A 27,581-nucleotide genomic window follows, 5' to 3' on the forward strand; every position below is an offset into this window, starting at 1 on the left:
AGAGACAGAGAGACAGAAAGCGAGAAATCACCCCCCAGGGGGGTTGGCCATGCCACAATCCCTTCTCCTCCATTCTCCTCTTGGGATCTTGGGCACGCACGCACACGTGCCCGATGTGAGTTTTAAGCCACCAGGTCTGGGACGTGAACTACGGTCAACTACGTGGGAGCCCAGCGACATAGCCATTACGCTAACTGCTGTTCCCTTGTATGGATATTTTTAAATTTTTTAAATTATTTTATAATGAGAATGTTTCTTATTCTCCTTACTTTGAATTTCTCAGTTTATATCTTTGTATACATAACTTTGTGTTTATAACTGATTATTTTCTTAAGATCTGTGTATATGTGCTAGAAGATGCAAGTACTCACCAGAGAGAGATAGAGACCGACAGAGAGAAGGAGAGAAAAGAGCACCTCCCACGGGGAATGATTATGCCACAATCTCTTCTCTTCTAACTCTCCCTCCTTCTGGGATTTGAGAAATGTGGCTGCACATGATCAGCATGTTTATTAAGCTGCCTTATCTGGAAATTGAACCTCACAGCTGGCCATGTGAGACCTGACTGTCTTCAGCACCAGGCTGTGGATTCAGCCCAAGATTATTTAGTATTTGGAATCCTTATCAAAAAGTATGGATATTTTAAAGATTATATATATAATGACAAATAGACTTCTAGAAAAAATTAACTTACCTGCTTACCCTTGTAGTATAATATTGTCCATTTTTCCACATCTTCAGTATATTTGTATATACCAAATGAATATATTTATGATAACCTACTTTTGAGTATTTTCAGTGTGCCTGAATCTATGTCTACTTTATTGATGAAGTGTCTGGACATTACAAAGGTTAAGCAATTTGCCTAAATTCTCACTGATAAATGGAGAACAAGAAATACTCATAGTTTAGTCTGACCTTAAAAATGATGCTCTCGGGATCAGCAGTTACATAATGGCTATGTTGCTGGACTCCCATGTAGTCGACAGCGGTTCGAGTCCCGGACCCAGTGGCTTAAACTCACTCTGGGCACATGTGCGTGCGTGCCCAAGATCCTAAGAGGAGAATGGAGGAGAAGGGATTGCGGCGTGGCCATCCCCCCGGGGGGTGATTTCTCACTTTCTGTCTCTCTGTCTTTCTCTGTCTTCCCGGCGAGCACCCATTCCCTATAGCAAAAGCCTCTCAAAAAAAAAAAAAGATGCTCTCTGTCAATATGCTACATTGCTTTCCAAAGTTTGTATGTTTCTATGGCCAGTATTTAGCAAATATCTTTGATTATTAGTTATGTTAAACTTAGTATTTTTAAAGAATTATTTTATTTAATTCTTTATTGTTATTATTATTATTTTTTAATTTGACCAGAGACACAGAAAGAGTGAGGGGAAAAGTGAAAAAGTGAGCCACTAGGTCCAGGACTCAAACCATGGTCGGCCATGTGGGAGTCCAGAGCCTTAATCACCAAGCCACCTGCCAGTCCCAAAATCTGTGTTTTTAAAGTTTATGTATCATTGGGAGTTCTTCTATGAAAGTCTATGGGAAGACCTTGTCACTTATCCTAATAAGGTTCGTAGTTTTTTTTGTTTGTTTTAAGAGAGATTTTTGCTCTAGGATGCCTGTGCTCACTAGATAGGCAGAAATTGAGAAATTACCCTTTGGGGAATGGCCATACCAAAAATTCCTTCTTCACCATTCTCCTCTGGGACTTTGGGCATACACACACATGTGCCTGGTATGATTTTCAAGTCACTGGGTCTGGGACTCGAACTGTTGTTGGTCATGTAGGGGTCCAGCAATGGAACAATTATGCCATCTTTCAGTGTCCCCATAATTTTTTTTAATGGTATATAATAGATTTAAATTTTCTTTTCTTTTTTTTGGAGAGGTTTTTGCTATAGGGTGTGTGCACTCACCAGAAAGACAAAAAGAAAGACATAGAGATAGAAAGTGAGAAATCACCCCCCAGGGTGGATGGCCATGCCCTTCTCCTCCATTCTCCTCCCAGGATCTTAGGCACACACGCACACGCACCTGGTGTTAGTTTAAGCGACCAGGTCCAGGACTTGAACTGTGGTTGACTACATGGGAGTCCAGCGACATAGCCATTACACTAACTGCTTATCCCAATAGATTCATATTTTTATATTGACCATGTGTATTTTATACATGGAGTGAATATTTTTGTGTCTCCTATTTTTTTAATTGATGTTGGAATAATTTCTAATATAAAGTAAATGAATTTTCCTATCAGAATCCCAGCAAAATTTTTTATAGATATCAACAAGCTGATTCTCAGATGTACAGTGTAAGGTGAATGCATTAGAATACCAAACCAATTCTGTAAAAGAACATGATTCACAGCACCAGACTTCAAGATTTACTGTAATACTATTATAATCATGATCGTGTGATATGGGGAAAGGCAGAAATATATACACCAACCCCATGGGTCAGAATAGAGAGGCTGGAAATATATCTATGTAGATATCATTTCTTGATTTTTGTGGTAAATATTCAAAGACAATTTAATAGAGAATGGATAATCTTTTAAACAACTGAAGAAATGATGATGGAACAACTGGATGCCTGTAAACAAAATATTGATCCTCAATTTTTCACCTTTTACAAAATTTATCTCAAATTAGATTATATACATAAATATCAAACATAAAATCATAATACACTAAAAAGAAAACAGTCAAAAATCTTTATGGCCTTGGATTAGGCAAAGTGCTCTTTATAGCATCAAAATCATAATCCATAGAAGAACAAATTGATAGCTATAACTGTATTCAAAGTTAAAGCTCGTACTCTAAAAACAAGGTTAAGAACATAAAAGAAAAAATCAAAGCATACCACAGAGAGATGTTTACAAATTGCGTATCTCCCAAAAGATTTTTATTCACAATATTTGTAAAGAGCTCTCAAAATTCAACTATAGAAAACAACTTAATATAACTTGGGCAAAGTAAGACTGACCCTGTAGCCTAGTTGTGAAGGGAGCTAGATTCCACATGACCAGCTTTGGTTTGAATCCCAGCTCCCATTACTTGGGAAACACGTCTGGCACATGCACGTGTCCCAACTCTCTATGCCCCTCCCTGTCTCTCTCTGGTGATCATGCATGCCTTCCAGCAATTAAAAAGAGAAAAGCGGGACAAAACATTTAAACAAACACTTCACAAAAGAAAATGGACAAATGGCACATAAGCATAAGAAAAGATGTTCCGTATTACTAAACATTCAGGATATGCAAATTAAATCCATCATGAGCATTAGAGGGACTAAAATGACATAAATATATGTAAAACTGACCATATCAAATGATGGCAAAGGTGTGCAACAAAAGGAATATCATTTATTGCTAGTGAGAATACATGTTATAAGTCATATTGGAAAACAGCTTTATAGTGTCTTAGAAAGTTAAACACAAACTTACCATATGATACTCAGTTTGCTAGGGAATCATTTATTCTTTGCCCATGATAAATCAAAACTTAGGCGCTTTCAAAAATGTTTAGAAGGATGTTTATAGCAGCTTTATTTATTTATTTATTTATTTATTTATTTATTTGGAGAGATTTTCACTATAGGGCGCATGCGCTCGCCAGACAGAGAGAGAGAGAGAGACATAGAGACAGAAAGTGAGAAATCACCCCCCCAGAGTAGATGGTCACGCCACAATCCCTTCTCCTCCATTCTCCTCTTGGGATCTTGGGCATGCACGCACACGTGCCCGGCATGAGTTTTAAGCCACTGGGTCCAGGACGCGAACCGCGGTCGACTACGTGGGAGTCCAGCAACATAGCCATTACGCTAACTGCTGGTTCCCTATAGCAGCTTTATTAAACATCAAAAACTAAACAACCCAAGTGTCCTGCAATGAGTGAATGGATAAATCACTTTCAGTCCATCCATAATATGGAATACTAGATAGCAATACTAAAGAACAAACTAGGCTTAGCATTAATGCAGATGGTAGGGTAGCCACTACCAAATATTAGAGTCATATGTGAAGGCCCAGGGTTTGGATTCCAGGTCAACCTGAACACTCCAGGTATGTCTGTGGTCATAGCTGGCTAAAAGGTTCAGGGAAAGATCACAGCATGACCCTGTCACGGGGGTTTGTGTGTTTGTGTCTGCACATTTGTGTTAACAAATAAATAAGCCTTAAAAAATAAATAAGGAAGGGGCCAGCAGGTGGTGTTGGGGCACTAGACTCCCACATAGCGCACTGGGGTTCAAGTCCCAGACCTGGTGGCTTGCTTTCTCACTTTCCTTCTCTTGTTCTCTCTGTCTTTCTCTGGTGAGTGTGCATGTCCTTTGGCAAATTAATAATAATAATAAATTTTTAAAAGCAAATAGAGAATAAACTGGGGGCCAGATGGTGACAAAGAGGTAAAATACAACCCTGTAAAAGGCTGACCAACATGGGAGGGTCGCCAGTTATTATGTGAATACCTTCTTAAGTTTATCAGTCATGCGTGCTCACAATTCAGGCCCGCTAAAGCTGGAAGAGATCATAGCATAGATACCCTGTTGGGGGTGCTGTCTCTCTCACTTTCCTCCATTTCAGGAAAAAAAAAAAAAACTTTGGGGAAAAAAAGAACAAATTATTGATATATACAACAGTGCAAATGAGTTTCAAATGCATTATACTAAATGAAAGAGCCTGGATGCAAAATATTACGTTCTATATGTTTCCTTTGGTAAGACATTAGAAAAGGCAAATCTATAGTGACCTAGAGCAGATTAGACACTAGGATTTGAAGTGGGGAGAATTTAATAAGTGGTAGCACGAGAGAATTTTGGGGGTGATGAACTCTTTCATATCTTGAGTCAGTGAAAGTTACATGACCCTGTGTAATTGTCAAACCTCACAGACCTGTATACCAAGAAGAGTGAATTTTATTCTCCATAAATTTTAAAGGAATAAATGACTTTTCATTCTTTTTGCTCTCTTGCCTTGCTGAATTGCCTTTTTAGGCCAAAGTCATATAAATACCTGTAAGCTATTGGATTTATTCAATGTTCTGTAACATTTTATATACTTTTTAAAAAATTCACCAGATGGCACATGTTATCTCTAGGTGAAGAGAGGGAGAGAAAAAGAGAGAGAAAGGGAGAGAGAGAGAGAGGGAGAAAGCAAGAAAACATACCCCAGGTTGGATGGCCATGATGCATTCCTTTCTCCTCCATTCTCTTCTCAGGATTTAGGACACACACAGATTTGTGCCTGGTATGTTTTTCAAGCTGCTATATCTTGGTCTCAAACTGTGCAGTCAGTTACATGGGACTCAGTCACCTTAACTATAATTCCATGGGCTGGCCGTAAAATACTTTTAAAATACTCAAAATAATTTAAAATATTTTATATCTTTGTCTAAATTTTACTTTAATATTACATGATTCACACCTTTTTACTCCTAAGAATTGTTCTAGTACCGTCTACTCAATAATCGATAGTCCTTCCCTCTTCCTCCTATTTGAAATACCTTCTTCACCAAACACTAATTAATTATATGTGCTTGGGCTTGTTAATAGAATTTCCTTGAAGGGCTTTGGCAAGGACCTATACTTATTTGTTCATTGCATCTATGATTACATGTAGTGTCTGTTTTGGGACTCTTATTTTATTCCATTGCTGTGACGATTTGGTTTTGCGTTGTCCTTGATATCCTGTAGACATGTGTTATAACATCTAATTCTCTAACGTAAGCAAAAAAGAAGGTTGGAGTCTGGCATCTATGTCATTATATCCCATAGACATGTATGCAAAACACCTAATTCTCTAACTTTACCAAAAAGAGGGTTGGAATCGTTGGCATCTCTGTCAATAATAGAGTAGAAGGAGTAGCTCTGCTTGTTTAGGAAGGGCAAGGAGCACGGAATAGCAAAATGGGCTACAGATGGATCTCTAGGGACACTACCATTGGAGTAAAAGTAAACTATTAATATAAAGAACTTTTGTGATTATGCATTTGGCCTTCACAGTGTTGATAGTTTTTAATTAGTCCACTCCACTCATCTATACTTCTTACAACTACCTGTTGGTGTTTGAGTTTATGATTCATGACTTTCTGGATGGAAGAACTAAGATAGAAGAGCCTGTGAAGGAACCTTTAGAAAAAGGACCACAAGAGGTTAGAGAAACCAAGAGGGCGAGTCTTATCACAACCCAGGGAATGAAAGAATAAAATGTAGTTACTCGTGTCAAATACCCCTGAGAGAGGCAGTCAAGATAAGGGCTACAGGTCATCTTTGTCTTTAGAGAGAGCATGCTCTGTTAAATGGGGCTAGAAATCAGATCACACGGTGCTGAAGAGTGACTGAATCTTAGAAACTGTAGATAATGAATGCGGACTGCTGCTATGGAGAGTTCGAATGAGTCAGGGAGGAGAGAAATTGGATGGTAGTAGCAGTGAACCCTAGTGAAGAAAGAGGTCAGTTTGTTTTGTTTGTCAATTTACTTTTTGGATAAGCATGTGAAGAACATATATAGGCTGAAGGAAAAGGGCCAGCAAGGAAGAAAAAGTTGAAGATAAAGGACAAAAGGAGATAATTAATGGCAAAGGGTCTCAGCATCAGCGACAGGGAATAAAATCAAACATAGATTTTGCCTTGAATAGCACGATGGACTCCTGATCCTTCCTTGAGATTGGAGGAAAGCCAGAATGTTTACAGATGTAGCTGTCTGATGCTGAAGGGAATTGTGAGGCTTCGCAAGTAGTTTCTACACAATGACCTCAATTTTCTTGGTAAAATAGCAAGTGCACTGAGAGTGAAGGAGAGAGATTGTGTGGCTTGACTGAGGTGATAAACGTTTGAAATAGGGGCTGACCGCAGTCAGAGCGAGAAGATTAACACTATTGAGGGAATAACTCAGATTAGAAAACCGGAAATCTGCAGAGCGGTATAATTGGCTCTGGAAGCACTCATGAACCTAGGTATAAGAAAAGAGAAGATTGACTATAGCTTGGATTCGATGGCGCATGTGCTGTGTAAGGGGAGTGTACAGAACTGTGTTGTCTTAGCAAAATCTCAAGTAAGGTGTAGAGAATATGGAAAGATCAAAGGCACTGAAAGTTTCTTGACTTCTAAGAGAAAGTGAGATGACCAGTTTGTAGCCTAGGGGTTCAGGGAAGCTAGATCCCATATGGTGAACTGCAGTTAGAATCACAATCTAGCAGCCTGAAAAACACTCCAGACATGTGCATGTATGTATTCAGAACTGCAAAAAGATGGCAAAATGGAGAAGAGATTATGTGTGACTAGTCTCCTTTGCAGGTTGTCTCTCTCTCTCTTCTCCCCCCCCCCCCGCTCTCTCTTCAGCATGTGCACACACTCAAACAAAAAGAAGTGAGAGGAAAGTGTTTATTTACATTTGTAACCTAACTTCTCTCCTAAATTAATCTTCTGTTTCTACTTTATTTCTTTCCCCTTTTTCCTTCTTAATTTATACTGTCTTTTTTTGTGTGTGTGTGTATGTTTTAGATACAAGGTAAGGTATTAAGCAAATATAAGGAAACAAAAAACATACAGATGATCAAACAAATAAGTTCTACTTAGGAAAACTGGAAATTTAAATATCTCTGTTCAACCATTTCAATTGAGACTGGAATTCTGGAAGTGATTAGGAAGTTTTAAGGTTGATGAAGAGTGGAATTTTACTGAGGTTGTAGAGGTTAGGGTTTGATCAGTAGTTCCAACCTAGGATAATTTTTTGCTCCACAGAAATATTGGGTAATATATATCTAAGGCATTTTTTGTTGTCATAGATGTGGGGATGGGGTACTACTGAAGTCTGTCCCCAGGGATGCTGGTAGGCACCCTAGTATTCATAGAACAACCTCCACACTCCATAACTAAGAACTAGCTCGGCCAAAATGTCAACAGTGCTGAACTTGAAAAACCCTGGAGTAGATAAATTATAAGCATGACAGAAGACTAACAATGCTGGGAAATCATCTGGAGAACCATTCAAAACAGAGGTGGAGAAGCAAGGACCAGCCAGAGCCTGGGCATTCCAGGTGATGTGATATTCAAAGATGTTTTTGTGTGTGGGTGGTAGTTTGTGTGAGCATGGAAGAGTCATTATTTGAAAACATCCATGGAAAACTGGATTTGTGGAACAAATTTGGAAATGATTCCTGGGTTAGCAAATTTGTAAAGCAAATGTAGGGAGGATGAAAGCAAAGAAATTTAAGAAAAAACATATGCTATTTTCAACTTACTTTTGGAAAATCATGTTTTAGTTATCCTTAAATAAAAGTTTTTAGTTCTTTCCATCAAAGCTTCCAGATGAGTGTAGAAAAGGTCCATATTGCTTGGGGAAAAAAAATCTTTAACACAGTGATGTTACACGAGAAATCTGTTTTCCCTAAAGTGTCTACAAGTCCCCTGCATCTCTGTTTTTCTCTTTTCTCTTGGTTTTCCAAAACAGACAGTAAGTTACTTTGTCATCAACCTCATGGGGGCTGATCAATAATCCCCTTTACAATGCAGCATGTAATGGATACTCTCTGCTTTGGTTTAAGACTGAGATGCTAAACAATTGTGACATGTTCTTTGTGCTTCTTCTAATACTCCAATACTGGGTGCTTATTTTGTTTAGAGGTTTTACTGCTTACAATACCTGACTTTTGGAAGATAGAAAGACTTGCAATACAAAATCAGTTTTAAAACCTCCTAAGATAAATTTTGTTTTGCTTGTTTGTGTGGCTGATACTCCTTTTACACAGACTTATACTTTGATGAAAACTAATTGACTTTCAATTTTATCCAGTGCATTCAATTCTGAGTGATTTTTAAGATAATGGCAATTTATATGATAGCTTCCCTGTAGTTTACATGGATTGCAAAAAATGGGGAGGATATCTGGGTCTTGTACACTCCTAGATTCTCCTGCTCAGCACCAAACATTGTACAGGAAAATTCCAACTAGATAATCATAAAAAGGAAGCTGAGGACTCATTTGTTAATAGTCACAATGGACTGATTTTTTTGAACTTTCACATTTTTAATTAATTAATTTATATTCATTGTATACAGTGTCACTGTATACAAAAGGTGATTTTCCATCCAGAATATACTGCATAGTGGCTTAATCTTGATTCACAAAATTTCTTAAGTAATCTAACTTTCAATAACATGTTCATCTGACCTATACATATCTGTGAATATATGTCTCACTTTAGGCATGAAACTCTGAGTAGAATGAATATACTATAAGGTAGCACCTAGCTGATGCTATATAGCTTAGTACAGTCATTAATTATGTATTTTTAATGTATTTTTTAATTTCAAGAAAAGTAGTTTTAGCTTTAATAAATCAAAGAAATACTAAGGAACTATGCTTAAAACTTAAAACCAAGAAACAGGTTGAGATTCTGTTCAAATAGTAGGTACATGAACCTATCGACAGCTCAAGACAGGACAAGAATCCTTAAAACTGGAAAACAAAGCATAGAAGAAAATCAGCAATGCTTTAGTCAAAAGTCATACAATTCTCTTTCATCAGTTCAGTCTCATGTACTTAATCCATCTTCTGTTGTGGTTCGATTTTCTTTCTTTTTTTCTTTCTTTATATTTTTTTAATTTCTTTTTTTATACATTCAATCACATTATTTAACTTACAAAGTGAACATTTCAATATGTGAACATTTCTCCCCAATCTAGTTGATCAAAATATCTTCAACAGATAATCCCACTACCTCCATGTCCTTTCAATGCTCTGTCTCCATGTTTCTCCTCCAAATGTTAAATTCTGTGATATAATATTTAACTCCAGAATTGTCCCCATGATTAAGTTGGCCATTTTATTAGTTCTTGAACTCTTATTTCTGTGTGACTGTAGTTAATTTTCCTGTTATTGCACTCCCTGCAGAACTTTTTAGAGATCTGGTCTAGTCTTGGCAAATTCTTTCAGGTTTTGTTTATCTGAGAATGTTCTCCTCTTTTCTTCCCATATGAAGGATAATCTTTCCAGGTACAATATTCTTGGTTTAAATCGCTTTTCGTACATTTTCACATTTTTTTCCTTGCATTGTTTCCAGTGAAAGGTCTGCTGTCAGCCTGATGGGATATCCTTTGTAAGTAATGTTTCCATTCTTTGTAGGTGATGTTTCTCTCTTACCAATAATAGTATGTTATCTTTGTGGTTTTAGTCAAACTGGCTATAATGTGTCTTACAGAAGATCTTTTTGGGTTGATACTATTAGGGGTCCTTCATATTTCTTGGGACTGGATCTTTGAATGCCTCTCTAGGTTTGGAAAGTTTTCTTCCAGGATTTCATGGAATAGATTGTCAATGCCATTATGAATCTCTTCCCCTTCTAGGATACCAATTATACGGATGTTTGGATGTTTGATGTTTGATGGTATCTAGTATTTCTTGTATATTATTCTCATTTTTTTTTTAGCAATTTTCTCAGTCTTTGTGGTGAATTTTTCTGAGTCGGTGATACTATCTTCTACATCTGAGATTTGATTTTTGGTATGATCTAGTCTGCTTTAATACTTTCAAGGGAGGTTTGACTTCCTGTATTATAGCCTTGATCTCTAACAGGTCTATTTGATTCTTTTTTATAGTATAGATTTCCTCTTTTAAATCTTGCAAGAATTTCCTTACCTTCTGGAACCCATCAGCTCCTTTCTCTTGCCTCTTTGGCAGTTCATTGTTTCTCTTCTCTTCGATCTCTGTGAGCTTTGTCACCATGAAAATTCTAAATTCTTTATCTGACATTTCCATGAATTTTATTATACTGCCTGAGGATGAAGATGAGTTTTTATTTTTACTTATGGGAGAGGTATTCTCTTGTTTTCCCATATTTCTTGTGACCCTATGGTGATTTCTAATCATCTGATGGATGGTGAGTTTCTTCTTGGAGTTCAATCTCAGCATTCAGTGGTGTGAAGGAGAAGGTGATCTGCAATCTCTCTTCCATTCTATTTTCACTCTTTGTGTATGAGATTCAGTGGGAGTAGAGGAATATTCTGACTCTAATTGTATTCAGAGGTTTAGATCCTGTTCACTTGAACCTGGCTAGATATTTAGTGTGTAGGAGTAGAAATGAGTGAGGGAGACGTTTCAGCAGAAAATCTTCATTTTAAGTCTCTGAAAGCAGTATCTCACAGCTGAAATTTAGGATCCATGTGGGCTGAACTGATTTATTTTAATTCTCAATTTTCCACATATCTTCTAATAAAGGAAATGCACATAGAAAGACCTACATCTTTGGAAAAATTAATGTACTATGTGAATTAGTATATTTCTATTTTCAATCCTGAGACCCAATGTTTTCCTAGAATAATACCAAAGATGATTGGATGACAAAAATAATATTATATAGAGAGTCTTCTATCACCATATGTATGGTCTGCATGTAATGGAATAAAAATTCTTAACTACCTTAAGCATTATAATATTATTTTATTCGATTAAAAGATGGCTTGATTGTTCCCCATATAGAGATGAGTACTTACAGCCTTTACCCTCCAGTAAGTGAATAAACTAAATGACATTCAGTTGTACATTGTTTCTTTTTCTTGACATTTATTTATCCACATGAGAGGCAGCAGGAACAAGAGATGAGAAGAGAGATAAAGACAGAGACATAGGGAGTGAGAGAGAGGTACCCTCAACAGGGTTTCCATGGCCTAATCAACTCACAACCCCAGTCAGCCAGGATAATGGAGCACACGTTAGTGTACTAGGTGTGCACAGGTAGACTTAGAATCCCAGCCCTTTGGAGCCTCTGCACCTGCAGTGCTAACTGACGCTCAGTTACAGTGGCTGAATTGTGTACTTCTATACTGCAAACATTATGCTATTTCATGAATATGTAGTAAATACATCTTTTAAAATACTTTTTTCCTTTCTGGTGAAATTGAGAGACACAGACTAATTATTTTACATACATTAACCTTTACCTTAACAAATTATGATTTAGGAAACAAGCCATCCGGTGTCACATTTCATTATATAATACTTGCTTTAGTTGGCACTGTGTGGACAAAAGTGACATCTATCACTTTTGTGTAAATTGTAGAGTATTAAGTACGTAGACTTATTTAAAAAGCCCACCTCTCCTTAGGCTCAATATTCCCTGTCTTTTTTTTTTTCTCTTCGTTTTCTGCATAGCACTTAACAGTTATTGAACATAACACATAATTAATTTTGTTCTTTAGTGCCTGTCTATTTTCACCCACTAGTATGTCATTTCCAGAAGAAAAAGATATTGGCATATTTTATTCAATGTGGTCTGCCCCTTCCCCCATGTACAAAGTTGGCACTTGACAAATATTTGTTGAATGATTATAGTACTTATATACATTAATTTAACTCCTTTTCTTATAGCATGATTAAGCAAAGGATGTCTTCAGTGACTTAAAAAAAAAAAGTTTATTCTGGGATCAGCATATGACATAATGGTTACTCCATATGGTTGACTGTGCTTCTAGTCCTGGATCCGGAGACTTCAAACTCACGCCAGGTGCGTGTGCATGTGTGCCCAAAATCCCAAGAGGAGACTGGAGGAGAAGGGATTGCAGCATGGCCATCCCCTCCGGGAGGTGATATTACATTTTCTGTCTCTCTGCCTCTCTGTTTCTCCAGCGAGTGAACACACCCTATAGCAAAAATCTCTCTCTTATAAAAAAAGTTTATTCTTTTAAATCCCACTCTATTTCAAATCTCTTTACTCATGCAGCTATTTGCATATGATTCCTTAGGGGTTTATAGCATGCAATTCCTTTCAAACCTATAAGTCTTTCTAGGTCACTGGGGAATTAAATTATTTCCCCAGTGAGCTTAATAAAGAAACTGAATGTATTAGGAAAAAAAAAAAAAACAAGTAGGCAATACTACCTTTGTTCTTTTCATGTGTTTGCACCATAGAAAGACCTACATCTTTGGAAAAATTAATGTACTATGTGAATTAGTATATTTCTATTTTCAATCCTGAGACCCAATGTTTTCCTAGAATAATACCAAAGATGATTGGATGACAAAAATAATATTATATAGAGAGTCTTCTATCACCATATGTATGGTCTGCATGTAATGGAATAAAAATTCTTAACTACCTTAAGCATTATAATATTATTTTATTCGATTAAAAGATGGCTTGATTGTTCCCCATATAGAGATGAGTACTTACAGCCTTTACCCTCCAGTAAGTGAATAAACTAAATGACATTCAGTTGTACATTGTTTCTTTTTCTTGACATTTATTTATCCACATGAGAGGCAGCAGGAACAAGAGATGAGAAGAGAGATAAAGACAGAGACATAGGGAGTGAGAGAGAGGTACCCTCAACAGGGTTTCCATGGCCTAATCAACTCACAACCCCAGTCAGCCAGGATAATGGAGCACACGTTAGTGTACTAGGTGTGCACAGGTAGACTTAGAATCCCAGCCCTTTGGAGCCTCTGCACCTGCAGTGCTAACTGACGCTCAGTTACAGTGGCTGAATTGTGTACTTCTATACTGCAAACATTATGCTATTTCATGAATATGTAGTAAATACATCTTTTAAAATACTTTTTTCCTTTCTGGTGAAATTGAGAGACACAGACTAATTATTTTACATACATTAACCTTTACCTTAACAAATTATGATTTAGGAAACAAGCCATCCGGTGTCACATTTCATTATATAATACTTGCTTTAGTTGGCACTGTGTGGACAAAAGTGACATCTATCACTTTTGTGTAAATTGTAGAGTATTAAGTACGTAGACTTATTTAAAAAGCCCACCTCTCCTTAGGCTCAATATTCCCTGTCTTTTTTTTTTTCTCTTCGTTTTCTGCATAGCACTTAACAGTTATTGAACATAACACATAATTAATTTTGTTCTTTAGTGCCTGTCTATTTTCACCCACTAGTATGTCATTTCCAGAAGAAAAAGATATTGGCATATTTTATTCAATGTGGTCTGCCCCTTCCCCCATGTACAAAGTTGGCACTTGACAAATATTTGTTGAATGATTATAGTACTTATATACATTAATTTAACTCCTTTTCTTATAGCATGATTAAGCAAAGGATGTCTTCAGTGACTTAAAAAAAAAAAGTTTATTCTGGGATCAGCATATGACATAATGGTTACTCCATATGGTTGACTGTGCTTCTAGTCCTGGATCCGGAGACTTCAAACTCACGCCAGGTGCGTGTGCATGTGTGCCCAAAATCCCAAGAGGAGACTGGAGGAGAAGGGATTGCAGCATGGCCATCCCCTCCGGGAGGTGATATTACATTTTCTGTCTCTCTGCCTCTCTGTTTCTCCAGCGAGTGAACACACCCTATAGCAAAAATCTCTCTCTTATAAAAAAAGTTTATTCTTTTAAATCCCACTCTATTTCAAATCTCTTTACTCATGCAGCTATTTGCATATGATTCCTTAGGGGTTTATAGCATGCAATTCCTTTCAAACCTATAAGTCTTTCTAGGTCACTGGGGAATTAAATTATTTCCCCAGTGAGCTTAATAAAGAAACTGAATGTATTAGGAAAAAAAAAAAAAAACAAGTAGGCAATACTACCTTTGTTCTTTTCATGTGTTTGCACAACTGTTTTCCACATTTAATTTGCAGTTGCAGCAAAGAACTATTTTTTCTTAGAATCGCATATTACTTCATTGTATTGTAGTTGAAGAATTCCTTTAGTAAATAAAAAAAATCAGTTGGGTGTGGATTGTAATGGAGCAATATTCTAATTGTACATATTCTCAGTATTTTAGGCTAATAAAAGTTATAATGCAAAAATACGAATAGTCTCAAATAATTCCCATTTGGATTTAGGATTCATTACATGTCCTTTAAAAAAAATCTAGCTTGCCTTTTTCATTATATGTTGTTTGAGTTAAGAATAATATTAATTCCTGAAAAACATTGTTTGGGCAAGTTTTGAGAATGGGGACCATATTTTATTCATTCTGAAACAAACAAACCATTTAGTCTGTTGATTTGCATATGGTAAGTCCAAAATAAATAAAATTTTGAGCTGTTGAATGAGGAAAATATATAGAGACTAAAGACAAGACTGACCGAGAAATTTAAATAAAAAATCATCAATGCTTTTGCATGTACAATTATGAATATTTGATATTTGGTCCCACAAAGTAAAGAAGTCAGAAATCATCCAACTTTCTGGGACCCGAAGGTGGAGTAATGGCTATGTCACTGACTCCCATGTAGTCGACCGCAGTTCAACGCCCTGACCTGGTGGCTTAAACTCACACCAGTCACATTTGCGTGTGTACCCAAGATCCTGAGAGGAGAATGGAGGAGAAAGGATTGCAGCCATCCCCCCGGGGGGGTGATTTCTCACTTTCTGTCTCTCTGTCACTCTCTGTCTTGCCGGCACACACACCCTATAGCAAAAACCTCTCCAAGAAAAAAAGAAATCATCCAACTTTCCAAATTATCCCATTAGAAGAAACTATTTAACCTTTATTGTAATTATACCTTCTAAATAAATAATCTACATTTGTTTGTTATTATACACTGTTTAGTAATAAGTGGCTTTATTTTCTTTTCCAGTCTTATTAATTAGACAGTTTAGAAAAAATCCCCATGATTCTCTTCCTCAGTCATATAAATCATGATTTTATTGAATCCACATTTTCCAATGAAAGTATTATTTCTTCCTAAGGGAAGTCAGGGAATGGGATTCAAGGAATTTTACCATTACTAATGAACTATCTTTCTAAATTATGTATATTATAGCCAAAGATACAAAATAAATGAGAAATCCACTAAATTTCTTAACAAATCAGAAGGAAAATTTAAAAGAGATGTCTAATACTCTTATTCTAGTAGTGCTACCCTTTAAAATGAAGCAAATAATAATAACACAAATAATAAATATTTTCTTTAGACATCCTTAAAGGGACTAAATAGTTCGTTTCTGGTTTCAATAGATGCTTTTTAAAAAATATTGAAAAGATTTTTTTAAAAACTTGTACTTTAAGTAGGAATATTTCCCATTATTATCTGATTATACATTGGCAATGACAACTTGAAGTATTTACACAGTTGTAGTTCAGATCTGTATAAGCTTAAAAATAATAATGTATGAACACTAACCTTGAGATCTCATGAACTCCAGTATTTTCTTGAAGATTCTATGCCTCTGAAAACATGTTTTCAGTCTGTTGATATTGCCTTATTTTTCCTTAAAAAAAGAAAATATGTTTTAATATATCACATAAGGTATATTTCCAAAGCATAAATCTGATCTACAAAGTGCAAACATAATATTATATGGGAGATAATCAATAGGAATCTTGGAATATAAATAAGGCATTGAATATAGAACTGAATAATCATATTATATATAAATGAGTGAAGAATGTACTAAATTTCTAATTGCTCATATACATGTTAACATTTATTCACTTAATTTTTAATTGAGAAATATTATTATGGATAAGAAGTTTAAGGTCTATTGATTTTATTAATTAGTATTACATTAAATTTAAACAACATTTTAATCTCCAGGAGATTCATATCTTCAAGACACACAAAAATTCAGGTAGTTCAATGTAAATTTTGTAGCTTTTTATAGTTGATAAATATCATAATGAATATTTATTGTTTCTTCACCTGCTCAATTTTCTTGAAGAAAACTGCTTAATTCTGGGGGACCAGCAGTTAGCGTAATGGCTATGTCGCTGGACTCTCATGTAGCCGACCGATTCGAGTCCCGGACCTGGTGGCTTTAACTCACGCTGGGCACGTGTGCGTGTGTGCCCAAGATCCCAAAAGGAGATGGAGGAGAAGGGATTGCGGCAAGGCCATCCCCGCTGGGGGGTAATTTCTCGCTTTCTATCTCTCTGTCTCTCTCTGTCTGGCAAGTGCACGCACCCTATAGCAAAAACCTCTCCAAAAAAAAAAAAATTCTGTGGAGGATATTACACATTCAAATAAGGAAGCCACGAAGGGAGGGGGGGCATGAATCACCTATTAAAGTGTTTAGAAGAACATTTCAGAATAATGTTTTCTTCTTCTCTATTAAAGATGAATATTCTGCTGTTGCAATCCAAGCTGAAAATCCAACAAGCAAGCACACACACTAACTTATCTGTTTGAATATGCCCAGTGAATACTGACTTAAAAAAAAAAAAAGTGTTTGCAGGATCAGCAGGTGGCGTAATGGTTACATTGCTGGACTGCCGTGTAGTTGACCACAGTTTGAGTCCCTGGCAGCTTAAAACTCATATGCCGGGTGTGTGTGTGTGTGTGAGCACGTGCACAAAATCCCAAGCAGAGAATGCAGGAGGAGGGATTGCAGTGTGGCTATCCCCAATGAGACGTGATTTATTGCTTTCTGCTTCTCTGTCTCTCTCTGTGTCTGTGGCAAGCACATGTACCCTATAGCAAAAATCTCTCTTAGAAGAAAAGTATTTGCAACTAAAACAAAATAATGAAATAAATTAGACATTAACTTGAATTTCTCTATAAATGTCATTCATAATGTCAACTCAAACTTTCTTATTAATGAAAGTAATTTCCATATTTGTCATTTTTACTTACTGAAGTGTCATTTAAATTTTTATTCTTAAAGTAAAATAAAAACATTTTGCTGCTATTAAAATATGGGGAAACTGTCATCTAGTTTAAGCTTCCTATTTTAAAATATTAAAAGTGACTGTATTTGTGACAGGCAGCCAAATCTAAAGACAGAGATTCAACATTTTTGAACACTGGTTATTAAAAACTGAAATAAAAACATAATTGCATTTTACAACTGGACAGGTAGAAGATTTTCTATAGGAATTTAAGCCATTGTACTGAGAATAGCAAAAATACTGATAAATTTACAATCTAAATTTACACATCTGTAATTAATCTGTAATTTAGAGAGGTAAAGGTACCCTGGGCTATGGGGAAAAAAAAGAGAGAGACTCAAATCTTTTCCTGTTTCAAGTTCAAAGATATAAAAATAACTTTCATGGATAGGATTGACCTTAATTGAAGCTAGTGAAGTCAGTAGGAGGGATTCCACTACAGAGGAAGAGGAGTGTGGAAGAATTACTTATATTCAATGCAAAGGTCCAATATTGGAGAACCAGAATCAATGCCAGTTCTATGCACAATGCACAGAAGCTGATGCTGGAAACCATCCCAGTTCAGCACCTTGGCTAGGGGCTGTGACTGGGAGAGAGTGGTTGTGAGAAGCTGTGTAAGGAGGTGTGTGATGTGTGTACGTATGTGATAGTTTAGTTAGTTGTGCTGCTAAGATCTGTAACACACAGTCTGAGAGAACTTTGCAGAAAAATTATCCCTATGTAATGTACCTTAGGAAAGTCTAGAGGCTGCTGTTCTTCCTTTGCAAATCCTCTAGGCATGCCAGTGGGAACCGCCATTTTGCCTGGAATCTTATCTTTATGAAGTGATCAGAGGAGTTGGATAACTTCAGCACAGTCTGTTATATCACCACATGAGTGGGATTCTATGAGCAGACTTAGCAGTGACAAATGACATCTGGGACTTATTTTAGGATAAATATAACCATTGCAGGCAGTTAAAACAAATGTTTGAGGGGGGTAAAACTTGTAGAAGACTTAGAATATGTATATTCATGTAAATCATGTGTCCTCACAAGCTTTGTTATGCTCATTAAAAAGTCTCAGTATTAGATGATGGATTAAGAGTCCTATAAAAAAACAAAATAGATAGATATATACGCTTATTATCATTTAGAAATGTGTACCTCACACTGATGAGTCCTGTCTGGTCTTTTCTAATATTGAGAGATTCAATTGAGAAAGTCTCTGGGAACCAATTTTACTTGTGGAAATTCCTTTAAAATTGCAGTGCTAGAGGGAAAGGAGAAGGTGACCTCTCCTTGTTCCAGCCTCTTTGGCTTCCTGGTTGCTCATGCATGTTACTGCAAATCATCCTGCAACTTCCAGAAGCCATCTGGAGTGGCAAGAGTCAAGACACCCTCCCACCTTTGAAAGGCACCTTAAGTAGGTCAGCAAGGCCTGGAGTGTTTCAATCAATAGCCAGGCTAGCTTGCACTAAAGTCACTGAAGGTTACTTCTCAGTGATCGCCTTGACTGACTTCTAGTATCAGACTTACAATTTCTAATAGATGATTCAATGATTAGCTATACGATTAGATGAATTGTTTGAAACACTCTCATCTTGGTTTTGCTTTTAAACAAAAAACTTTCTTACAAGTGCTGGTATTTTGAGAATAAATATATTCCTCCCAGAAGCACAGAATTTGAGACCTTTAGGATGGTGATTCTGTATGCCTGGAAGCTTGGCTCTGATCACAGTTTAAATATGTCAAAAGGAACATCAGACTGAACACAAGTGGAAAAATGATCTGATATTTCTAAAGTGACAATAAAACTTACACGTTAAGTGTACTAGTTTAATTGCATTTGCAATTGCATCTTAAAATATAGTATTGCATAATTAATATGCCTACAACCAGTGAAAGTCATCATTTACTCTGAAGGACAGTTTCCTGACAGAAGCAAAGGGCCTAAGGAAAAGGAATCTAGCAGAAGAGATTGATCTACCAAACTGTAGAATTTGAGCCCATCCTTTTAAAAATAAATTTATTTATTTATTATTATTTTTAAATTTGATGGAAGAAGGAGAGAGAGAGAGAGAAAGTGAGAGAGCAAGCTGTCAGGTCTGAGATTCGAACCATGTTCCACCATGTGGGAATACAACACCTTAACCACCACATCACCTTCTGGCTCCCGAGCTCATCTTTTTAAGAGGAGAAAATTCCACACAGTAACATTGATTCTATTTAGAATTATTTTAAACTAACAATACCACTCCAATTTTGTCCCTTTACACACATACTGAAGAGCAACTACCAAAATCACATGTAGCTCTAATGCATTCATTTACAAAACCAAAGTAATTTTCATTTTTTCATCTTTGTGTTAAAATATAAGATTTAGTATCAAATGACAAAAAAGTTTCTAGAACGATGATTGCATTTAGTTATTCTATTTCAGTAAATTGGACAAGAGCTATAATAATGAAATTAATTTTAGCTAGACTATTTATGGTTCAGGTGGTAACCATGGGATTCTTCATAACTTAATTATCTGTGCTCAAAAGTCTATAAACAATTCTCTAAAATTATTGAGGTAATTCTCTATTTAAAGGCATGCAAAGACATATTGCAATTATTGAGAATGTTCAAGAACTATAAGAGAATCTATGTGACAGTTTATATTAAAATGTAGGTTAAGGGACCAGCATAATGGCTATGTCGCTGGACTCCCACGTAGTTCACAGTGGTGCGAGTCCTGGACCCAGTGGCTTAAACTCACGCCGGGCGCATGTGTGTGCGTGCCCAAGATCCTGGGAGGAGAATGGAGGAGAAGGGATTGCGGCGTGACCATCCCCCCTGGGGGGTGATTTCTCACTTTCTGTCTCTCTCTCTCTCTCTGTCTGGTGAGCGCACGCGCCCTATAGCAAAAACCTCTCCAATAAAAAAAAATGTAGGTTAAAAAATATGCCTTAAGGAAGTGGATGATGATTTTACTACTTCAGTTGTACCCTCCTTCTCTCATGTCATCAGTTTTCCCCCATTTCATTAGCTTATTCCAGCTGTATGCAAACATTAAAATGTCTTACATCTTAATTTTTTTATTGGCTCCCCATCTTTCTCTCAACCTAATTCTCTGTAAGACTGGCCCTATAAGGGTGCAAACTTGACTGAATAGATTCCATAGATTGAAAATCCATTTCAAGTTCTAGCACTGCAATGTATAAATAGGAACAGCAGAGTGCAGGGAAGCTTTAGAGAAACTTTACAGCAAAGGTCTCTACGTACTTTAAATTATATGCTTCACCAAGAAAAGGCTTCTCAATCTCTACATTTTTTTTCTTATTCCACTAATGTTTATACTTTCCCACTTACCCAATTTAGAGTCTGTATTCCTCTTGGATTTACATATATACATTCACTTTCAGGGCCTTTGTCTCATTTTTGAACTTGTGTGTCTCAAACACCTGCTTAAATTCAGCTCTTCTCTTGTGAACCTGCCCCCACTAGTTGAACAGATGGCTGGAACTAGAGAAAATGTAAGATTTTGTGCTATTGGAATAACTTGTGATATATGACCACAAAGTTCAAGTTGGCCCCAAAAGTACCTGGCAATCTTACCACATGTCCTTTATGAATTTGTTTCACTTCTGAGATACAACTCAAAGAGGTATCTTAGTCCCTGTTTGGTCCTCTCACCTTCCTTCCCATCTCCTAATTTTCAATTTGTGATATTGTTTCTAAGAAAAGTAAATGACCACAATTCAATTTCCTTGCTTTTCTACCACTGCATGGTCTACAGACTGGATATGTGTACCCATGTGGTGTTTCTCCAGTCCTGTTATAATTGAGAAGCTCTTTCTCCTACCTAAGGTTAATCCCGTCTCTAAAACTTATATCTCATTTTTTTTTTACTACTTTAGTTATACCCTCTTGCTCCCACATCATCATTTCCCCCCATTTTATTAGATTATTCCCATCTGCATGCAAATATATCACCCATCTTAAGTTTTTCCCTTTACATCAGCTCCCAACTTTCTATAACCCCAATCTCTGTTCATTTTTACCACAAAATTTTCAAAGGAAAGATATCTCCATTTCTCAGCTGCAATTCTATATTGAAATCTCCAAAATTAGGCTTCATTTCCACAACCTCACTGAAATAACTCTCATCGAGATCAGCAGTGAAGTTGAATATTGCCTAATCCAGTAATAAATTCTCAGCCCTTATCTTCTCAATCTCTTGACAGAATTTGACTCAGATAATCAATTATTTCCCTTTCTTGAACTAATTTTTTCCCCTTAGCTTCTAGATATAACACATTTTGACTCGTCTCCTACCTCATTTATTGCCTTTTCTCAACATCTTTGTCTGATTTGTGTGACTCCTTTCTTCCTGATCTCTAATCTTCTAATAGATTAAATTCTGAGAGTTTAAGAACTCATGCTTGTCCTTGAAAATCAGATCAAGTCCTATGTCATCAAATATCACCATTTATTGATAAATCCAAAATTTAGATCTCCAATCTGAACCCATTCTCTGAATTTTTTGACTTATTTCCACTGCCTACTCTCTTTTACAGTTTCACTTGAATGGCAAATAGGATTCTCAACCTTAACATGTCCAAAAAATAGTGATGACAACAAGAAAGGAAGGAAAGAATGAAGGAAGGAGGGAGAGGGGAAGGGAAAGAAAAGAAAGAGAAATAGATGCTTCTAGCTTCCTCCTCTTCAAGATTTTCCATTTCAGGAAATGGCCTCAGCATTTGCCCAATAGTTCATATTGTAAACCTAACTTCTTGGATTTTAGGACTGGGGAAGAGGAAATACTAGATGAACATGAAATACTGTACAGTGCCAGATAGTGGGGAGTTGGTGGTGGGGGGCATTGGTAATGATAGGCATGTCAAAAGAAAATAAGAACCAATGTGAAAAAGCTCTCAAAAGTCAAAGTCATAAGAATTTAGCTAACAAAAGTTAATGACCGTATTAGATTATAACCCAAAGAATAGAATGAATATCTATGAATCTGTACTGATATAATAACTAAATAGATAAGTGGAGAGAATCTTCCTTAAAACTTTTCCAAATAAAATAGATATTCTCCTTCAAGAAGTAGAACTTAATCCATAACCCTTATACTTTGAGTATCACTTGGATTTAATGAGTTGTTTCAAAAAAAGAAAAAAAAATTATAAAAAATAAAATTAGTAATATGACAGTGAAGATACTTGGTAGATATTATCTCAATCAAGTGAGAAACATTAATTATGCAAGTGATATATCACACTGACATTAGGTAACCCCTGATGTGGTTTGATAAGAACACTTCACTTCTGTGGTATTTTCCCCAAAACCCATATCCCCAATTTCATTATTTTAATGAAAAATAAAATTGAGAAATATTCTACAAGAATTTGACTAATGCTCTTAAAAAACATTATGGTCATAATTTTTTTTTTTTTTTGCAAATGAAAGACTAAAGAACTATCACAGTTGGAGGAGACATAATGATTTATTCAATGTATTATCCTTGATTGAATCCTAGATCAGATAAAGGAGTTTTGTAGACAAACTGAAATTCAGAGCCTTTAATTCTGCTAATATTGGGTCATCAGGAAACTCATGACATGTTTTTTGCATAGAAAAATACATCATGACGTTTAATCCTGTACCTGTGACAATTTTGTGTTTTTTGTAAGTGTGACACGATATATACAAAGTTAACATTGGGGGAAGTTGGGCAAAGGGTTCACAGACATTGTAAACTACTTTTGAAAGTTTTACATAAATCTAAAATTATTCCGGAATAAAAAGTAGACTTTTAAAAGCCTAAAAATAAACCATTCATAAACCATTCATGTTCATTTCTTTTTCTATCCGCCCCCCAACCCCCGACAGCCACACAATCAGCATCTCCTGTCAGCTCTGCCTTTAAAACATATCCTGATTCTAACCACTTCTACCACCTTAGTTCAAGTCCTCACATCTCACTTCCACTATCAGACAATAACCTCCCACCTGCTTTCTTTGCTTCCTTCATTGATTTCCCATTACCTATTCACACAAGTATTAAAGTCCTTCCTGACATCTTACATTTGCTGTTTTTTTCTCTCTGGAAGTCTCCTCCTACCCCAGATATGGGTCACTCCCTCACTTCACCAAGCCTCTACTACAATATTCTTACCTCAGAGAAGCCCTTTATGACCATCCTACTTAAAATAGCCACCCATTCCCATTCCCGAGCCCTACTTTGTGTTTCTTCAGAACACATTTGTGACATCATAATATTAATGCGAACATCATGAGAGCAGGACTTCTCATGTTGAACAAATACACATCTATTGCTTGGGAGTTATGGGGGAAATATAATCCTACCCAAAACTGATAGAAATATGTTTCTGCCTTTTTGAAAAACCAGTATGTCAATTGCAACTGAGTTTTCCTACTCATAGGAATCTATCCCATAAAAAGTAAAGCACCGGGACCAGCAGTTAGCATAATGGCTATATCGCTGAACTCCCATGTAGCCGACCGTGGTTCGAGTCCCAGACCCAGTGGCTTAAACTCACACTGGGCACGTGTGTGTGCGTGCCCAAGATCCCAAGAGGAGAATGGAGGAGGAGGGATTGCGGCGTGGCCATCCCCCCTGGGGGTGATTTATTGCTTTCTATTTCTCTGCCTTTCTGGTGAGCACTCGTGCCCTATAGCAAAAACCTCTCCGAAAAGAAAAAGAAAGAAAGAAAAAAAAAGTAAAGCACAGTATGTAAAGATACTCTTAAAAGCACATGTACTGCCAATTTCTTCCTAGTAGCATAAAAACTAACCTGAAACAAATGAACAGTCATAGGGGAAAGATCAACTAAACTAGTGTACTGTTATGCATTGCACAATGGCACTTGGTTAACAATGAATGTGGCAGTAGAGGAATATCACACAGTGTAGGTATACAGTAGCTATCCCAGCTAGGTTTGTGCAAGTACACTATGCTATTTGTACAACAAAGAAATTGCCTAACAATGAATTTCTCAGGACATATCCAGGTTGTTAAAAATGTATGGTTGTATGCCATACCTTAGAATGCTGCATAGTCATCTAAAGAATGAAAGGCAGCTATGACAAATAATTTAGAGAATTTCCAGAAGATATTATTCAATCAGAAAATCAAGATGCAGAAAAATGTGTACACTACAATCTATTTTTTGACAAAAAATTCTTTATGAGAATGTGTTTACGTTTATCTAAGATTATATGACATTGGAAAAAATCTGAAAGGATATAAATGGGTGTCAACAAGAGTTACCCACAGGGGCAAGAAATGTGGATGAAGGACAAAGGGGAAGAAGAAGGAAAACACAGAGAAAAATTAAACAAAATCTCTGATATGATGATATTTATACCTTTATATAAAAATGTGTATGAGTGTGTTCATGAAGGAGAATTATTCAGGAAAATCAAAAATACAGACTGGTTTTGCACATTGTGTCCACAATATTTTCAAATTAAAAAAAATAACCATTTAATTATGAAATTGACTCCAGGATTTTTAATCTCACAGGAAAACTTAATTGCTTTTAGAATTGATCAGATTCCCAAGAGCTGCATAAATTTTTTTTGAGAGGTTTTTGCTAGAGGGCACATGCACTCACCAGAAAGAGAGAGAAAGAGAGATAGAAAGCGAGAAATCATCCCCCAGGGGGAATAGCCACGCCACAATCCTTTCTCCTCCATTCTCCTCTTGGGATCTTGGTCATGCACACACATGCACCCGGCGTGAGTTTAAGCCACCGGGTCTGAGACTTGAGCCACGATCGACTACATGGGAGTTCAGCAACATAGCCATTATACTAACTGCTGGTCCCAGAGCCACACAAATTCTTACAGACGATCCTAGAAACACAGCTGAATCACAGACTATAGTAGTCACTGTACTTTTATGCTCAGCTGTGGAAATAGAAATCAATCCTATAAAAGAAAACAATGATATCCAACAAGAATAAAAGAGAGATATCTTTAATGGCACCTGTTAGCTCAACAGTTAATTAAGCAGTCTATAGTACCTATCTCCATCGTTATAATGACATTTTCTTTCTAGAAACCACACAGTTATTCTCTTACACAATTAAAATGCCCAATTGAGGTCTTGATTGGAAAAGGCTACCCTTTTTTCCTTTTTAAAGTTTATATATTTATTTGTTCAGAGAAAAAAAAAAAAGTCACCCCTAACAGTGTTGTCATGCTACCATCCACCTCCAGCCAGCCTGGATGACAGACACACAGGCCAAGTATACAGGGAGACTTTGGGAAGTAAATTTTGGACCTTCCCACATGGCTCTACTTTTGTTACTTCTGCATCATCTGCCCTCCTTGGACAGCTTTCATTTTCTTAAAACATCAGGAACAAATCACAGACTGATAAGATGTGAGGAATATTCCAAATGTTTTTCTGTAGAATGTGCCCAGCACTTAAGTATCTCATAAGTGTGTTTCTTCACACTTCAGAAACACTACATGTTGTGACAGAGACAAGGTATACATAATCAGGTAATTAGTCTGACCCCAAAATTGTCTGTGTGTAACACCATGGAGCACATTATACCAATGTCAAATGTGAATTATGGATAAAGGAAAGAGAGAGATACATTCTAAATATTAAATGAGAAAATTTCACTACTGAAATATATTTGTAAATAGACTTTATAATAATTGACTTTATAAAAAAGAGATTTGACAATAAAGTAAATACTGAATGGGTCCTTACTGAAAAATTTTAAAAATATGATTTGAGAAATGCCGATTCAGGACAATTCAAAAGAGAAGTATCAGTAACATGACTATATAATAGAATGTGCTTAGACTCTGGAATACCACATAACAGAAGCTGACATCTTTCTGACATTTCTTACCTCTGTAACTTTGAACAAAGTATTTAAAATCGGTTCCTTCATCTATCAAGTGGGCATATGAACTTTAATCTTAGACACTGCAGAGAAGACAACTAAGGCATCTGAAACAACATGTGACTCAGCAGATCCTCAATAGATTAGTTCTCTAATTAATCACAAAAAGAAAAAAAAAAGGTTATTTATAAATTTAAAGATCAATTGATGTGATTTTTTTTTCTTTTTTAGTTTTTTTTCCCCACCCCATAGAGCACATGTGCTCACCAGAGAGAGACAGTCAAAGGGGAAGTGAGAAATCATTCCCCAGGATAGATGGCCAGACTGAAATCCCCTCTCCTTCATTCTCCTCCTAGGATTTTGGATTTTGGATTTTGGATTTTGGACACATGTACACATGAACCTGGCATGATTCTCAAGCTGTTGGGTTTGGGACTTGAACTCTGATAGACCATGTGGGAGTTAGTTCCCTAACCAACACGTCATCTACTGGCTCCAATGTGAGATATTTCCACTATTTGCTTACAAGTAATTTTATTGTATGGTACTAATCAAAACATTTAATGCAGTCCTTCATTTTTATTAGTTATACAATCAAAATGAATTATAGTATAGTAGCCATCATTATTAGTGTCGTATCATATTTATTATCTTCTTGTTTTTCTGTAATATATTCCATGTTTCCTTCCTTATCACAAGAATAGAGCTATAACTAATCAAAGGACTATATCTATTGGCCACCATAGTTTGGTGAAGGACATGTACCCCATGCTATTGTTGTCAGTCAGGATCAGATTCAGAAAGCAGAGTCTATGTCATGGGTCTAATGGAATGAAAACTAGTTACAGAGGTTTTGAAAGAGCTGAGATTCAAAACTAGACAAAACCACCAGGGAAAACAAAGACACTCAGACTCAGAGATTTGCAACAGTAGGAAAATGCTACTGCTCAGGGTAGAGGCCCAAAAGAGAGGGTAATGTAAGTTACCTGAGATAAGAGCTTTGCTGTCTAGTGGGAACCAGATCCCTGCAGTGGTCACTTCAAGGAAATGAAACCACAAAAGCAAAGACCAGAACATGGAGGAGATGCAGCAGCCACTGGAATTAACACCTGTGGCCTGGATAGGTGGCTGGGAATATTCTGCTCTCTGT

The 27,581-nt window shown here is 36.4% G+C and overlaps 1 protein-coding gene across 3 annotated transcripts in view; it reads right to left on the reverse strand.

The window, feature by feature from the left end:
* CSRNP3 (cysteine and serine rich nuclear protein 3) overlaps positions 1 to 27,581 on the reverse strand; it is a 225,902-nt gene that overhangs the window by 164,865 nt on the left and 33,456 nt on the right. Inside the window, exons 1-3 of one of the 3 annotated variants that reach the window (XM_006160243.1) lie at positions 23,628 to 23,694; positions 20,907 to 21,059; positions 16,088 to 16,175 (exon numbers count right to left, since the gene is read on the reverse strand). In XM_006160243.1, coding sequence (XP_006160305.1) covers positions 16,088 to 16,100 — 13 coding nt within the window. In that variant the 5' untranslated portion in view covers positions 16,101 to 16,175; positions 20,907 to 21,059; positions 23,628 to 23,694. Of the gene's footprint in view, positions 1 to 16,087; positions 16,176 to 20,906; positions 21,060 to 23,627; positions 23,700 to 27,581 lie in introns of those variants that run through there. The other 2 variants (XM_027776494.1, XM_027776493.1) reach the window with 2 other exon arrangements.

The sequence above is a fragment of the Tupaia chinensis genome, unplaced genomic scaffold (genome assembly GCF_000334495.1).
Source record: "Tupaia chinensis unplaced genomic scaffold, TupChi_1.0 Scaffold000674_1, whole genome shotgun sequence".
NCBI lineage: Eukaryota > Metazoa > Chordata > Mammalia > Scandentia > Tupaiidae > Tupaia > Tupaia belangeri.